Below are 18513 nucleotides of genomic sequence, written 5' to 3' on the forward strand. Positions count from 1 at the left end.
TAGCCACGCCTACTGACAGAAGGTAAATATATACTGTTATATACTTATACTAAATCTTGAAGGATTAGGTAACGATAAAACTCTAATATAAGAGGTGGCTAAGTATCACTCTTAAATTTGGCAACATAATGCTTATATAGACTTTGCCTATGTACCAGTTTCATCAAAAAGTTAATTTGAATCACAATTCCCTTATAAATCTTCTAGCGTTTCAGATAGGTATAGGCGGCGAGTAGTGCTTAAATTTAAGACGTAGAAAGCCTAAGTCCAATTTCACAAAAAACTAATTTATGCGTATTTTTTGGTTCTTTTCGTTTTTTTTTAAATCTATTCGGTCAATAGTTTCATATTCGCAGCAAGACAATCAAATTAAATTTAGATGATACGATATTCATATTCAATAAATTCTAGAGTATAAGATTGTATACAAGGTTTTACAAATTTATTTTATCAGTTCCATTTTACGAAATATGAAAGACAGTAATTCCCAAAGTGCAATTGAAAGAGCCAAATGAGCAAGAAAACTTTTGCAGCTAAGAAGTGGAAACAGTGCATACAATGTTGAGACTCTAACAAGCCAACCATCTGAAGTTGTTAACTGTACCCGAGCGGCCAGCGGACGTATAATTCCGAGGCTACACTTACTAACTTCACGCAGACACTTTGGAAGTGTTTAACCACATACAGTCCGTATGGAAATGCAAAATCGATAGAATTTAAATATGGAAACGCACTCTTTGGGCCGCACACGCCAAACGCCTGCAGCGAGAAATCACATCGTCTATACAGATCACAAGGGACGCAAGTGAGTATAAAATTTATTTTATTTTTTTATTTATATTATATTTAATTTTACAAAAGATCTTAATTAAACTCGTCGTTGTTTATCGTTTCTATTTGTTTTTATTTATAAATGCAACCCCCAAGAGCAGGAAGTAAATACAAATATGATAATGTTTAGTACGGGATCCTAAAGTAGACGTAGCATAACAGATATTAAAAAAAGTATTCAAAATTACATACAGTTACGTGGCGATCGCTGGCATTGGTCTGAGAAAAAATTCAGGAAAGTAGGATAGTATTTTGAATATGTTTGTAAATATTATAAAATAATTATAATAAAAAAACAAGTTTAAAGCTTTACATTGGTTTAAAGATATCAAAACTATTATAATATAATACTATTTAATTTACGTATATACATTTCAGTCTCCATTGAAAAGCATAGAAAACGTCAAGAAATGACGAAAATGTTTTAAAATCGCGTTAATATCCCTGAAAGAAATTACAATAAAAGAATCCAGGCGTTTAAATACGGATTGTTTCACGGAAATCGGAACCTCAAGTATTAGATACTAAATGCTACAGATACTCCCATAAAATGGGGAAATTAAACCTAATAAATGGATGGAATTATTTCTCTCAATTGAGCCTCACAAGTAAGGTTGGCCAAAATGTGAAACTCAATGCCCGTGAATTTGTAATCTTCATTAATTTTACCCACAAATTTCCTTAAATATTCACTTTGGATTTTCTCGTTTAATTAAAATGTTAATAATGCGAAGGTCAAATCTATATTAATATGAGGCTGTGATTTCTTAACTTTCCATTTTAACTACTGATTTTTACAGTGTGTTGGATTACCTATATATCGAAACACGTAATAAAGATATAAAAAAAAATATTACACATAACAAAAAGGTCATTTTTTGTTAATACAGTTTCACATAAGGATTCCTTGTGTCATGGGCAGTTAGTATCTTCCATTTGACTTGCTACCGGTACATAATAATTTTACTATCTATTCTACGTAATACTTATAGTTAAATTATTCTTGCAAAATATGAATACTTTCAGTTTTAGCATAGAATACGTTGAGAAGACTGTTGAGTTGCACTGACTGTATGTATAAAGTTATTAACAGTGATAATATTGTTTTAATCCAAATCTTCGTGGGTAATTCTAATAATCTGTAGGACATGATAATAAATAGTAGTTACTTTTGAGCCTCTAATGCCTAAAGAGCCTATGAAGCTATAAAGCCTTTTTAATTATCTATATCTCTTCTGCAGGTATCCCTTTATTACTAAAAGTTGGTTATGAACAACAACTTAAATTGCTGGGTATTTTCCGCCAGTCTAAACAGTTCCTAGTCGAGTATGATACCAGTGCACCGCAACCATAATTTTCTCCTTCCAGTCGTTCATATAAATATATATAAAAGATTCTAATTCATAAACGCTATATCAAAATAACTTATGTTGTTTACAATACAAAAACTGAATTAGCATATTACTATTGCATTAATTACATAACTCATATTCATTTCCTTCCTAGAATTGAATTACTTGTTCAAAATGTATCAAAGAAAGCAGTTTATTGATGTTATTTTAAACACTGGAAACTAGCAGGTATACTCTGTAACATAAAGGACTTATAAGGACTGCGCTTAGTTTTCGTACCTCACACTTTGCGAAAAAACGGAAATCGAGTAATCCAAAGCGAGAGTATGTTTCATCACATATGACGTGGAATAAGTGATACCATGATGACCTTATGTTCCAAAAAAAACGTATTTTTTATATTTTTTTTTATTATCTTAATTTGTCTGTCAACATAATAAACCTTCCGTTAATCGCCCAAGTACCCGTAGTCCTGGAAGGCGCGGCTGTTGCTTTCCAATGTGCAGAAATCCTCGGAGCAGTAAGGTCTCTCCCTGAAACCTGAAAAGTTCCCAGAAGTCTGGACTCCTGGAAGGAGCTAGGGTGGCTTGGCCAGGTCTTTACGTACATCGGATTTTATGATCGTTTAAGTTCAGAAACCGAGTCCAACAATTATGTACCATCTACTATATATATACCGTCTAATCATTCGCCGTAATGTTAAACAGATACTAGGTAGGACGGTAGACACGTGAATGAATATTAAACTACCCACATAGTCTTGCAAATATTTATGAACTATTAATTTTATCTCTAACGAGTAATGTTGCAGCGAGATACAATTCTAAATTTAAATATACTATCTTATAACTATCTTATCTAACAACCAACTAAGCAAGGTTTTTGAATAACATATTTTGTTAGATAATTACGGACGTAAAGTAATAATTGTAAATGTTTGAAGAACTTTATTACTCATTACAAAAACAAAAATATTTTATTTACATGAGAAACTTAATATTAATATGTATATATACGAGCGAGATACACGTCGCCATAAGCCGTCTTAATTTTAGTCAACTGTGTTCATTATAACATGCATCTTTACTGTCTTTTTGAATTTGTCAAACACTCCAATACTGCGAATTTGAGATGGTAATTGATTAAATAATTGCACACCCTCATACCTAATAGATTTCTTCAAATAATTTGTAAAACAAGTTTTTCTGTCGGCTACAAAAGTACAAAACCCCGGAAACACAACATCAAATAAATCGCGTTTATCAAAACTATTTACATTAAACGAAATACGAATTGTGACAGGTTTCTATAAAGCGTTGAATTTGAATAGATGGTCCTCGTAGGGTGAGAGGCAAAAGTAGAATGTATGTCACGAAAGGACAGTTTACTTGCACAGTTTCCGTTAGTCACATTTTAGCTACAAGGTATTCACATTTCGAGTCTGGAAAGTTGGCGTTATCGTGTTTAAAATAGTACAACACTCGCATCTAACTTTGTGATGCAAAACGGACGCGTAACTAAGACGTACATTGTATGTGTTTGTATTTATAGAAATGATTTATTTATTTAGTTAATTATAAGTAATCTAACAGCTTATACTTATACATATTATAATACAAAATACTAAGACAATACAGAAAGCCAAAACAGATTACATAGATAAACAATTTATATATAAAAAACAGAAAACAAGCAAGCGCATTAAAAGACAAAGATACATAAAAAAAACAAAAGAATAAAATTAAAAAACTGAAATTTGACATTTTAAAGTAACAAATATTACTAAGAATTTAAAACTTGATAATGATGATAATGAAAATATTATGTAAATTATAAATTTAAAGTCATAATTAGCACCAAATCTCGACTCCTACTATTACCCTACCTTTAATACTACTTATTAATTAAATTTCAAGTCATTTTAATAATTATATGATTATATGTTATTATAAACTGCATGGTGTACAGCTAGGTCTAACCCACCCGGTGTTTTGAGACCCTCTAAACAAGTTTACGTCACCATATTTTTTTATTGTAATTCTTCTAGGCTATGTATTTATTTTTAGTCGATGCAACAAACATTTATAAGTACTGACGTACACAGACGTACAAATGTGGATATACCAATTTCAATTTCATACCAATACAGCCATTCAGTTTTATTTCAATTCAAAAAATGATGTGTTTGAAATGAAATGGATGTACCCTAGTTCATTTTTTTTCTCTGCTTACACAATAAAACAACTGCACAGTAAATTAAAAGTAGCAAAATTCTTTGTAATTTTATTTTATTGTGTATTTGTCTTATCTTGTTTATGTTTTTAATTGTATTTTTTTTAAATTTCATTTCTTACAATTAATTTTGGTTCATATGTCTTTGCTTACTCTTACAGTTAATTGCATGTACGGCTATCGTATTAACTTAAGACATGCTTTTGTCGTAAATCAAAAAAGTTTCTATGCGGTTCTAAGCAGTAGCAATATTCTCGAAAATAGTGAATAACTTCGCAAAAATAATTAAGTAGAACTACTTCCGTATTCCTTTAAGCTAACTTTAATGTGGAAATTTTAACATACTCTCAATGTAACTCGCTCCGTGCGAGTATAAGTGTGCAAATTGATTTATTGAAGTTAGGGCGACTCGCGAGTATTCACAGGCCGTGCAGATAAAGTGAAAATAAAAAAGGTAACTTCACGAACAGAAATCCCCTTGTCGCGAGATTTACGAACGGAGCAAGTTGTATGTAAATTTTATGTTTATTTTTTTATTACTTGTTTTCTATTTGGATTTTGTTAAAGGTTATGTAAGACAAATCTTTTTTATAATTGTCTCTATACTTAGACATAATTGATAATAACAATTTAGCCTATATTAATAGTAATAAGTAATTTCAATTTAACCTAACTTACTATAACAAATAAATTTAACTTGCGAAACTAAGTTTATATATTTTATTAGTAAAGGAAGTGTTACGATACGAGTGTTTAAGATATTATACGGCGATCAGCGAAGTCCAGAACTGAAGCATACATAGAAGCGAGGATTAAAATTATTTTATCAACGTGTCGAAAACCACTTCTTAGACTCTCTATTAAGGAAGACACAGTTCTTGTGTACCATTTGTTTCACACTAACACCTGTTTAATACTTAATACTAACGTGCACTTACACTAACTCACTAATTCGATTCCTTTTAAATTTCCTCACAAGCCTTGTATCAAGGAGTTGACTAATCTAAAGACTAATCTTAACTGCTACGAATAAACTGACAAAGTAATGAACCAATTCGACTTAGGGTCCTTCAAGAAAATAGCGTACCAATTCTCAAAACGCCGGCAATGCACTCGCGAGCTCTCTGGCATCGAGAGTGTTCATGGGCGGTGATATCACTTAACATCAGATGAGCCTCCTGCCTGTTCTATAAAAAAATGTAATAAGAGTAAAAATATTGCCTTGAGATTTGTCATTTTTATTTTGAAAAATGTTAACGTACTTAGTATTATATTAGTAAATTTAAATTTGTATTAAAAATTGAACCTTTATAAATTTGCTATTTACTTAATCAAAAAAAACTAAAAGATATATTTTAACACTTTGAAAAGAAATCATGTCAGAACATTAAGGAGTTTTATAATAATTAGGATAAGACTGACGGTGTTTTCAATAATGTATATTCATAAAATAAATAAATAAATCAGTGGCGCTGCAACCTTATTAGGGCTAGGTCTTGACCGCAGATTTCTGAATCTGTTTTATGATCATTTGTCAAACGAATAGGCGATCAGCCACCGTCAAATTTTTGTGTCTAAAGCAAAACGGTTCCCTGAAGATGTTTTCTTTCACCTTCTGACAGAATACAGAAGTCCATTTTTAAACAGCCGGGGATCGAAGCTACGACCTTAGAGATGATAGTCGTACGCTTCAGCGTATTTGGCTTCAGCCAGGCCCACACTGTTCAAGGGAAAATACAATTACTATAACTCACACGATAATGTTTTTGTTAATTGTATATTCACATAGTCCATAAGTAAGTTGTAGGTGGACGAGGCCTTGACATAAGGACGTGGGCTGATGATTGGGCAGTTTATTAGAAAATCTATTATTTACTTTCATGGCTAATAAATTTATTACTATTATAGTATAACTTAATAAAATATAATAAAGTTACGTTAGTACCTTTATTATATACCTGCCCCATAATCAGTCAGTCCCATACCCCAATGAGAGAACTTCAATCAGTATTGCTATTGATTTTATCGGATATAGGTTAATGGTGTTAAGTTAGTCGAACTACATTAGAGATCAATTTAGGATTAATACAATTTTAGAAAGTTTTAATAAAACTAACAATTTTCTGTCGTTCGATCATGGCGCTGATAATTATGAATGGGCACGCGATTTCTTGTCTATCGTTAATTCAAAGTTAACGTTCTATGTAGCATTTAATGTACAATTAAGTTTATGTAACATTATATTTTTATATTCGAGTGCTAAACGGGTAGGAACATAAATAGTTTCTAAATAAGTTTTAAAACGTAATAATCAACAGGAATCCTCTGTTCACTCATGTAACACACATAAAACACATGTTGGAGCCGGAATTTTATGACGAGTGTCAAAAGATGTCTCCAGCATCTTTTGACACTCGTCATAAAGCTGGGGGTATATTCTTATTCATAATGAATATTTACGAATATTCTTTTAACATTTACAAAGTTAATACTTTTATTTAATTTGTTAATGAATATAAAAAAGTGTGTAAATACAAAGTACACATGCCAGACGAAAGAACTACTTTATACATTAATATATATAAAGGTAAAAGCCCCAATAGATGATTATGTATATAAACACTCCATTTCTTTGTATATCTATATATTCACACTATTGACACGGGCTAAAAGTTATAATATAAATAAATAAGAATCTTCGTTTACTGTACAAGACGTTACGCATGGCCATCTAAAATTCTAATATGTAACTAATAAACGAATACATCAACCAATAGCGTGTATTTTTTAGATCTCCCTTTCTCACTCTCTCTCAATCACTCTCTCCCTTTCTGCGCCAAAAACGCTGCACATCTTCGTGACGTTTCACTACTCATGCGCATTAAAAGTTTTACGTTCCAAAAGACGGGTTGGATTAAATTTGTGATTCTCAATTCTGAGGTTCTACCTTGGAATCGCAGCTGTGCACCGATTTTTTTACAATTAACACTTGCATTCAGAAAAAGCAAACTGACGACCTGATGAATGATGATAGACCTATAGAATAAATGAGCCAGAATGCTGATCAATTCCTTGTCAAAACGTTTGACACCCATGTAGAACCATTTATAGCGCCACCGAATTATTAAAACACATTACGATGAGCTGACATTTTGTTGTATTTGCACAGCAAACGTCACTATTAAGCATTTTCCTCTCCTATTTGTCAATTTAAATATTTTGAATCACTGACATCATTTCAATAGCAGTTAATTTGATTATTTGAAACTAAATGCATGCGAGGATTTATTTGATTAAAATTGTCAACGCTCTCTAAATGTTTAATGACAATATAAAATTAATGACAAACTCTTCATTAGTTACTGGTTAAATTATAGATGCGTTGTCTTATTTATTTTTGAATTTAATTTGCATTTCATTCAATTGTATATATGTATGTTTGCATGTGTGGTCACGGGTTAAGTGAATGTCTACATTTAATTGTTAATAATCTGACTATTACTGAATAAACTTGTAGTCCCAAGTCCGTCTAAGACCCTGTCTCCTGGTTCTAAGCTCCCGCCAATTTCCAGCCAAAGGAGTTCAGCCGTTTTTGAGTTATAAATAGGATAATAGCACCACTAAATTTAGGTAGCCAAAAGCTTATGTAAGAATATAATTTTATAATATTAAAAGATATTATACGTATATTCTAAAACCAATTTTTTTGTGTATCCTATTTATTAATTTTTAATTATTTTTATGATTACTATGGAGGTTAAGAGAATTTAAAATATTTAAAATACTGCTTATTTGTTTGTTGGATATTTATGATTTAGATAAAGATATTCTAGCTTTATTACAAATATTTTTTAACTAATGCTCAATTAATTGTAACACAAATTTTCAGCTAGATTTACTTTGATGAACTTTAAAATAAAGAGCTTACTCTAAACCATAACATTTAGCGATTGAAAGGCCGATAGCCTTTTGACAGTTCTAAGCCGTTTTGATTTAAAAACTAAAATATTTTATTTCAAAATAATCAAATTCTTTTTTCGTGTAAAATTGTTGAAACATTTATTTAAATTGGAAGGATAATGTTTTCAGTGAATTATAAATATTTATTATAGTAAACATATTGTTTATTTAAAAAATAAAATAAAAATACGATGGAGTACATCCTTTATTGTTTAAGTAAAGGTAAAACTCCTTCTCTGAAAGCTGTGAGCGAGTGGAAAATTTCAAGTCTTCAAGGTCAGTCAATTGTAATTGAAATGAACAAGAAAATAAAACAACAAAGGCTACAGAACAAAAGTTCAGTTGTTTTAAAGCCTTTCATAAACACGTTTTGTATTCAAAATAATAAACGTGATGTCAAATATTTCGATATATCCAGGATTCGTGTTGCCTAAAATAATTAATGAGTGAACTGTCGATGAGGTATAAAATTATTCGATTCAGTCGACAGCTAGTTGATTTCAGCTCGTGTTCGCAATTTATATTGCATCATGCATAACACGTAACTCAGTGGCGTGTTGGTTCAGATTGGCGAAACTCAATAAATATATTCGTTTGATAAGAATTCAAAATGGACCAATACTAACTACTTCTGCGGTAAAGAAATATTGATGACTTCAACGGCAGTGTTGTTGTAGTGATATCAGCGTGTGACTATTTTTAGTATCATTTACTTATAAACACTTCGTTACATAATATAAAAATTAAATATAATTAAATGATAAGGATCTCTGCCAGGTAACCACTGTCAAGGTATCACTTATTCTAGGTCATTAAATTCGAACCTGTAGGCATCCCTACTCATCAGTAAAGAAGACAGAGGGTGAGAGAAAAAGCCAGCGTAAAAAACTCTCGGTTCTAATTTAAAAAAGATCTGAAATCATCAAAAAATACTACAAAATTTAAAACAAATATTAAAAGAGTACTAAGAGTTATTTTATGCCGGCTTTTTCTCAGCCGACCCTCTGTCTTCTTTGTCGATGATTAGGGATGTCTACCGATTCAAATTTAATGACGTGGAATAAATTATACCTATATCTTATATAATAAACATATATACATAATAAACATATTTTTTGACTCCCGTATTATTTTGATAAACCTAATACCGCTTTGACATTGAACAATTTGTATATAGTTCAAATGGTAAACATAGGCCGAACTAATTTAATTAGTCAAAAACAATGTTTTAGTGATAAAACTGTCAATATATTACAGATAAAGAAAGGCAATATTTCATGCAATTCTAACATCTAAATCTAGATTTAGTTACCATAGTAATTGTTATTCACGTCTCCTAACTGATCCGAATATATTCGACGATGTGGACATTCGTTTCAGTTCGTAGCGAGATAATATTTCACCTTATTTTTGTTGGTCGTTTTTGCTCTGTTATGTATGAAACAGCCGTAGTAGCCGTAGCATTGTTCAGTATATTTCAACTCTATTCCGACCGAGGGTAATAACAACAATTGTTTATTGTTTTGTGATGCAATTTAGTTTTTGGTTTCACGTCATTTTTGCCGTTATTTCGGTTGTAATTTCTTAGTAGATAGGAACAAAGTCGTCATTTGTTTTTCGCTAGTTCATAATTAGGCCACTAGCTTAGCGGGATTCTCGTATCCATGAGGTCGTAGGTTTTTTCCGCAGCTCTTCACCAATGGACTCTGTAAATATGTGTATGTGACATTTGCTCGAATCGAGAGGAAACCGGCTTGCTTAGACCCAAAAAATGCCGACGGCATTATTTAACCACAGCCAAATCACTTACTTGCCTATTAGACAAATGATCATGAAGCAGATACAGAAGTCTGCAGCCAAGATCAGAGTATAAGAGTTTTACTGTTTCTTTCTAAAGATCGAACAAGTTGTGGCACTTCTGTTTTTTTTTAATTTGTAGATAATTACTGCGACTATCGCAAAATGAAGTTAAAACAGTGTTATCTGTTATTTTAATAGTAGACTAATTAATTTTTATAGAGCTTTTTGTCATAAATTTGAATTATGATAAGAAATATATTCCTCTGTTTTTCTAATAGCAGACTTATTATCAATTAAGGCCCTTTGCGCTATTAACTGTAATATCTTTTGATATTTGATATATAAAAGTCTCTCAATTTAGTTAGTAGTAATAGGACAGTTAATGTTCTAGCTCGCGATTGGCTCTGGGCACTCATTTTAATAAAAAAAAATATTATTAAATAGAACTTACTGTAAAAAAAAACAGAAGAATATATATTACTAATAATAACAGTATTTTCTTAACATTCATACTCCATATCTATATTTTTATTTTGTATTCATATTATAATTTTTAAATTGTTTCTTACAATGAATTATATTTTTTTTATAATTCTTAATTCTTTCAAAAAATTGAGTGATTTGTTTAGATATTTTATTTATTTGCACATTATATTCAATGTCATTACTTTTTTCCTGTTTCTACAGGCGATCAACGCATCATTTAAAAATATTTCAATATAAATATTTGCCTCAAGTTATAATATATTTGTTAATTTGCTTTTGTTATAAGAGGATACACCCTAAATCACAGAAAATTTCAATTAGCTAGACTTAGTATTTCAAACTAATATCCGTTTGATGTTTTTTTTTAATCAAGAGAAAGACTACAGCTACTTATTATACAATATCTACACAATTACATTGCAGAGCAGTGTTGGCCTAGTAGCTTCAGCGTGCGACTCTCATACCTGAGGTCGTAGGTTCGATCCCCGGCTGTGCACCAACGGACTTTCTTTCTATGTATACTCGAACGGTGAAGGAAAACATCCTGAGGAAACTGACATGTCTTAGACCCAAAAAGCTGACGACTTTTGTCGGGCACTGGAAGCTGATCACCTACTTGCCTATTAGATTTAAAAATGAACATGAAACAGATTCAGAAATCTGAGGCTAAGACCTAAAAAGGCGTAGCGCTACTGTTTTATTTATTTATACAATTACATTATACACCATTATAGCCAAACCGGGATAAAAATTCAAACATAAAGATAAAACACAATTAACAAATATATATGTATGACGCATTGATCATTATAACATATCTCAATATATATAAATCTCGTGTCACAATGTTTGTCCTCAATGGACTCCTAAACCACTTAACCCATTATAATAAAATTCGCACACCATGTGCAGTTCGATCCAACTTGAGAGATAGGATAGTTTAGATCTTTAATTATAGTCGCAATTTTATTTTATTTCAAATTATTTGTTTATCATTTGATACAATTCTAACAGATGGCGCTGAGTTAAAGGTAGTTTGGTTTAGGGCCGTGGTACCAACGTTTCACATAAATTCTCCTACCGTTTCCCATGATGAGTTTACTACTATGTAATATAACAAAAACCTTAGCCACAGCAACGCTTGGCCGAGTCTGCTAGTTTAATATAAAAGAGGAATAACAAAGTCATTTTGTCCAATAAATACACAGAGGTTTTATATTTTATTATTATATTTATATATATATATATATATATATATATATATATAATTTGATGTATAAAGTTTTTTGTATTGATTGTTTTTATTTTTAAAAGGAATTTAAATTCATACTGCGGTAACAGGATCGGACTTATCTAATTTGATAGAAACGTCTATAAATCTAAAGAAGAATCAAATGTTTTAAAAGACACAAATAAGTGATTGAAACAGATTTATCCCGCACAATCACGGATCAGATGTTAGTATTCCACTCGAAGCTCGCGGGAGCAACCTCGTACTGCCTGAATAATTTACACGCACCTTTGCTGATCTCGCATTCTAGGCACTGGATGCATTATGTACATAGCTAACATTGTAAAAATCACTTCTATTGTTATATCTCCCTGGTAGCTGCATAGTGGTTCGTGTTTCATAGTTCAAGGTTTTATTTTTAAAGAATGCTTTTAAAATAAATAGGCTTTTTTATTATATTTTAAATATATTTGATAGAATAACTTATTACTGTTTAGAATTCAATTTCCGAAAAACACTTTAACAATAACCATATCTATTTCATTAATTATTTTCCAAGTATAAGTGTTTTTGATGTGAAACATTTAGAGCCGCACGTAAAACCGATTTCTGGCGTGGCGACGCATGCCGTGGCGGCGCGTCGCCACACTATATGATATACAGTCTAAATGCAGTAGTAAATTTCACATTAAAAATATTTAATGAATATAATGTTTATTCAACAAATAGTCATCGTTATCTGGAAAAAAGTCGTAATATTTTATTTTATCATTATAACATATTTATTTCCTATCACAGTCTGTTCTTTTCTGCATATTACTTTTTAAAAAATAATATCGATGTTTCACATCTGCCAGGCGTCCCGTGACGGCTCATTTTTTTAACCAATTTATTTATTGAATGCTGTATCTTTTGTATTATTGTTGTGTTATATGGTCCTTCAAGAAAATAGCATATAGACTGCTAAAAGGTGCTGCGGCAATGCACTCCAGAATCTATCCTACTTGGGTCTCCATTTATTCCCGTTTTCTACTGTACCAGTGTAATAAACATGGAAATGTGGAATTGACTTCAGGTGGGGGCTTTCCTAATACGATCTCCAACTATTCAAAGTTAGAATGTACTCCTTTTTCAAAGGCCGGCAACACACACACTCAAACTGGTTGTCCATGGGCCGCGATGACTGCCCTGTATGCGCCGTCGGCTCGTTTGCCTCCTTATTTCATAAAAAAAAAAAAATTAAAATGAGGTATTTTTAGTAAAACATAAAATTTGTGATTCCATATTCAGTATATTTTGTTTATGTATTATATATTATACATTGCTAAAGATATATTAAGTGTAAAATTAATTCAAGAGACGAAATTGCAACGTAATAAATTATTCGAAAAAATACCAACGAAATGCTTGGACATGCAAACTAAGTTAAGATGTCGTAGCTGACTTTACGCCCTGCGGGCAAAGTTCAGAACAAACTTAAAGTACAGTAAAGCGTGTGGTTACATTACTTCCAGCGACTTCACCACATTTCCTTACACACTTGAAATAAAAAATAAAACAAATTTAAATATATGTCAACTACAAAGAAAAAATAACGATAAAATTCACTTATTTGTGGACAAAAATACTTCTTCTCAGGTGTTACTTTATTCCTAAATTTGGCTGTTAAAAACTTGACTTGGTTTTGAGGTAATTAGTAGTGAAGCAGTTCCTCGGCAGATGTGATGCCGGTCCACGTATGGAACGTTTCGCAACCACGGCTTCTTTCTTCTCCCAGCCCATCTCTGGCATTAAATTTTGAATAATTACCTGCATCAAGTTGTATCGATGATGACGGAAAGCCTATCCAAGATTTGCGATTTTTCGTAATTTAACAGTCTGTGTAAACCTTCGTATCGTCTTCGAATGCCTCAACAATACATACAATATAAAATTCTGCTTACGATTTCACGCCTAAGTGTATCAAGATTAGCCAATTATCTAATTTTAGAAATATCACATGTAAACAAAATGACAATTTTTAAACCAAAAATTGTAATAATTAAAGGTTAGTCACACTAAGAACCATCGTAGAATTTGGAAGTCGTGATTAGTTTGATATGTTGAAAATGATTAGTTGTTTACTTAAGATTTCATGTGGAACACGGTGTAATGGTTGCAGCTCCTTACACACGTTGTGTAAAACAGAAAAAACTTGGCGGTTAAAAAGAGTGACAGAGAGTTTATTGCTAGTTCTTCTCTTTCGTGCTACGCCCTTGATTTGAGAACTGGTAGTAAATGTAAAATTAGAAGAGTACATTCCTTTTTTGCCGTTAGTAAGTGACAATATGTTACCTATATGAATACATGATTTTTGACATTGACTTTATCATTAGACATAGAAAGGAGATCGTACTATTAAGAAGAACAATGTTCAATGCAAGTTGCTATGACTGTATGAGTGATTAATGAAATTAATTGCCTTTCGTTCACAAATCTACAAAAAAATATTTAAAAAGGAGAGAAATGAAATTTTAATGCAAATTAAGCAGTTGTTTCCACACTCAAACTACGTGAAGTAGTCATAACTCATTTAAATGAAATCGTGTTTTATTAAACCAAAAAGTGTTTTTAATAATTCTAAAAATTACTAACTTATTTTGTTGAGTTCAAACAGCGTAAATAAATGATGTAAACTTATATATAACCATTTTTTCTTTCATCACGAATCTGTATTACAGAGGTAGTTGAGATACATTATAAAGTTTCTAGTAATTCTATAGAGTTGCGAAATTAATTTAAAAAAAAACCACTTAATACCTTTTTTTCCTTCATTACGAATCTGTATTACAGAAATAGTTGGTATACATTATAAAGTTTCTAGTAATTCTATAGAATTGCGGATTTAATTTAAAAAACTACGAGCGTTAAATGCAAAGTGCTTTTTAACAGACGTTAATCAATGAACGAAATTTAAACACGTCTCATTAATTTGTAATGCAATTACTTTTGTTGGCCTTCATACATGTCAGTGGAGGTTAAATTAAATTTGCATTTCGTTTATATCATGACAAAATATTTCTAACAGATACTTTGAAAATTTCAAACACTTTGAACCTGTCGATTTTAGTAAACATTCATTAAAAATTTTAAAAATTATTTTGTCGTTTAGTAAATCATAGATCCCGGTTTTGGTTTTAGTCAAAACGATTTCGACTCAGCCCTACCAACACTGGATGGGCAAAAAAAATTGTCTTCATTATTCAAAATGCTTCGAGAGGGATAAATAATAAAATAAATCAGTGGTGCTACAACCTCTTTAGGTCTTGGCCTCAGATTTCTGAATCTGTTTCATGATCATATTTAAATCTAATGGGCAAGTAGGTGATCAGTCTCCAGTGCCTGATGACACATGTCGTCGACTTTTTGGGTCTAAGACATGTCGGTTTCCTCAGGATGTTTTCCTACACTTTTCGAGCAAATGTTAAATGCGCACATAGAAAGAAAGTTCATTAGTGTACAGCCGGGGATCGAACCTACGACCTCAGGTATGAGAGTCACACGCTGAAGCGACTAGGCACACTGCTCAAGCTTTGAGAGATTAAAGCGAAAATAATTTTTTGATACCATTTTTCTTGTACGACTTGTCGATGATTACCTCTTCATCAGCGCAAAATGTCTGTCTGGAGGGCATTCTCTTGAGATCTAAGAACCATTATTTTTATGGAACAGCCAAAATTAGAATTGTTTGATGATTTGCTTTTTTTTTTAAAGAGTACCGAGAGTTTTTTACGCCGGCTTTTTCTCTCGGCCAACACCCTCTGTCTTCTTTGCCGATGAGTAGGGATGCCAACAGGTTCGAATTTAATGTGGAATAAGTGATACCATGATGATCTTATAAAATAAACGTATTTCATTTTATTTTTGTCGCATTTATAATTCGAAATTTAAACTGTTTGAAAAAACTGTTCCATTTACACTCTCGCGTATAATGAAACAACAAAATAACAATTTACGCAAATTGAAAGATCGAATAGGGGTAGACAAGCGTATCCCCCAGAGATGTCAACGTTGTTTTATGGTCGTCGGGACGCTAGCAAACTTCGGCAACTGCTTTATGATCCTAATTTATAAGTGAGCGTGTATTTACGACTCTTTTCGGAGTCCTCCCGCGAGTGCGTTCAGCTCCATCGCTTCCACTTGTACTCGACTGTAATAACTACATACATTTAAATAATTGATGTGATTAGGGCTCTCATAAAATATGTTTTGCGTTTACTTAATATCTTAGAACTGAAATTTACTGGTGTATACGTGTTAATATACTGGTCGTTCCAACAAAATACATCAATTTATATTTTAACTAGCGACCCGCCCCGGCTTCGCACGGGTGCAATGCTGATACTAAATACACTACAGAAAAACTGTGTACAATACTTAGTACATTATTTTGATAAAACTCGTAGCCTACGTTTGCAATGTAAGCGGAAAAAATGTAATTATTTACGACATCACATTAGAAACCTCAAAAATAACAGTACTTCTCCACTATTTAATGGATGTTATTATACATATAAACCTTCCTCTTGAACCCTATCTATTAAAAAAAATCGCATCAAAATCCGTTGCGTAGTTTCAAAGATTTAAGCATACAAAGGGACATAGGGACAGAGAAAGCGACTTTGTTTTATCATAGTATAAAACAAAGTCGTGAGTGTAGAGGCAATATCTTGAGTCTCAAATATGAGACTCTTGTTAAACGAATTTGTGTTATTTGAAACTGTGAAGATATAAAGACAAAGTGATATTTATGGATTGTTGTGATAAACTGTGTTGGCCTAGTGGTTTCAGCGTGTGACTCTCATCCAAGAGGTCGTAGGTTCGATCCCCTGCTGTACACCTATTGACTTTCTATGTGCGCATTTAACATTCGCTCGAACGGTGAAGAGAAACATCGTGTGGAAACCGGCTTGTCTTGAATCCAAAAATTCGGAGGCGTATGTTAGCCACAGGAGACTGATCACCTACTTGCCTATTACATTGGCAAACAATAATGAGGCCAAGACCTAAAAATTTTGTAACGCCACTAGTTTATTTTATTTTTATTGATTGAACTTATATTGCGAATTTATATGTAAATAACAACATTCATAATGTAAATGGTTCTTTTACACGTGTTAGTATTTTTCATTTGTCACAAGTCGATTTTTAGTTCCACAGCGGTATCTGTATAACATAATGTTAACATTCGCCATACGAGTAAAATAATTGTGCAAGTCTATTGAATAGCCAGTATTCGAAGCCCCGACTTCATGGTTGAGAGCACGCCTACTCACTGCATCATCGCATAAAGTTTTTCTAACAACAGTTATCTTAGTTAATTTCCTTTGCAAACTGTGTCAATACAAAGCGAGGGATTTGAGTGATTTACAATTTGAGAGCTTTAAATTTCGCAGGCATAAATTAATTTTCAATTTGCCTTTGACGTTTCGCTGAGCCGGCCTAACATGTCTCTCAGGCGAGGTATTAACCCGAACATGACTCTACCTATGCACCATATCTCTCCATACAGGTATGCCTCGTGTCATATACATGTTATGAGAAACTTAATTGAAATACGCCCCTAGTGAACAAATATTTTGCTCTTATTTTGTCACGACAGCTTGATTGATTAAACCCTTGGAATTTCGATTGTGATCGTTTGTTTTTATATCTATGTTAGTGTGTGCATAACAGCGACTGTATATGTAATTAACCTTTGTGCGGTGAATAAATTCTACGGCGTAGGTCAGGCACAGAATTGTTACTTAGAAAGCTTATAAAAAAATGATTTTAAATTGGAATTTATATGGAAAAAATAAATTCCAATTTAAAATTTTAAATATATTAAAACTAATTATTTTTAGTTATAATAACCTTATTACAACATTTAAATTATTTAAAAATTATAAAATTCGCCGTATATCGCAGTAAATTTTTGAAACATTTAAAATATACCCTTACATACCTTTACTGCACAGCCGAATTCTGTATGATGTGTTTTAATTACACACACATATATATTTTTTGTATTGAACCTTTTTGTATGTTTTTATTGTTATAGTATTACATCTTCTTCAACTAGCTATATGTGTGGTATATTTTTTTCGAATTTAATTAATGTCAGCTATAGAAATACGAAATAGATGAATATATATGTAAATCCCGGAAAGAAGTATTATTAAATATGCGGTATTTTTTCTAAATTAGCGGTTAATTATTTATTATTAATGAGAATTCAAATATGCAATATCCAAAAAGGTTTTATTGTATAAATCTTTTTACGGTTAGGGGAAAGAGGGGTTATGATAATTACCAGACATAAAATTTCAAATGTAAACTGCGGCCTTAATCCAAATGCAATTTGCTAGAAACCGACTTTAGCCGAGAAATGTTACGCAAATAAGTACATAACGAGATAAACTTGTTTCTTTCACAACTCCCACAATTTAAATTTAGAACTTTATTTAACACTTTGAGTGTATATTCTGTTTTAGGAAAAATTAATAAATGGTTAAGTTTAAAGCTGGTAACATTATTGAGTATATTAATACTTTATTTATAATTCTATTGAACGCTTTTAAAACACTTAACACTTCTCAA

The 18513-nt window shown here is 31.7% G+C and overlaps 1 protein-coding gene across 1 annotated transcript in view; it reads left to right on the forward strand.

Annotated features, from left to right (window-relative positions):
* Positions 1 to 465: 465 nt before the first annotated feature.
* LOC110992896 (delta-sarcoglycan-like) overlaps positions 466 to 18513 on the forward strand; it is a 35511-nt gene continuing 17463 nt past the window's right edge. The window contains exon 1 of the mRNA XM_022258885.2: positions 466 to 805. Coding sequence (XP_022114577.2) covers positions 723 to 805 — 83 coding nt within the window. The 5' untranslated portion in view covers positions 466 to 722. The remainder of the gene's footprint in view (positions 806 to 18513) is intronic.

The sequence above is a fragment of the Pieris rapae genome, chromosome 22 (assembly GCF_905147795.1).
Source record: "Pieris rapae chromosome 22, ilPieRapa1.1, whole genome shotgun sequence".
In the NCBI taxonomy this organism is placed as follows: Eukaryota; Metazoa; Arthropoda; class Insecta; order Lepidoptera; family Pieridae; genus Pieris; species Pieris rapae.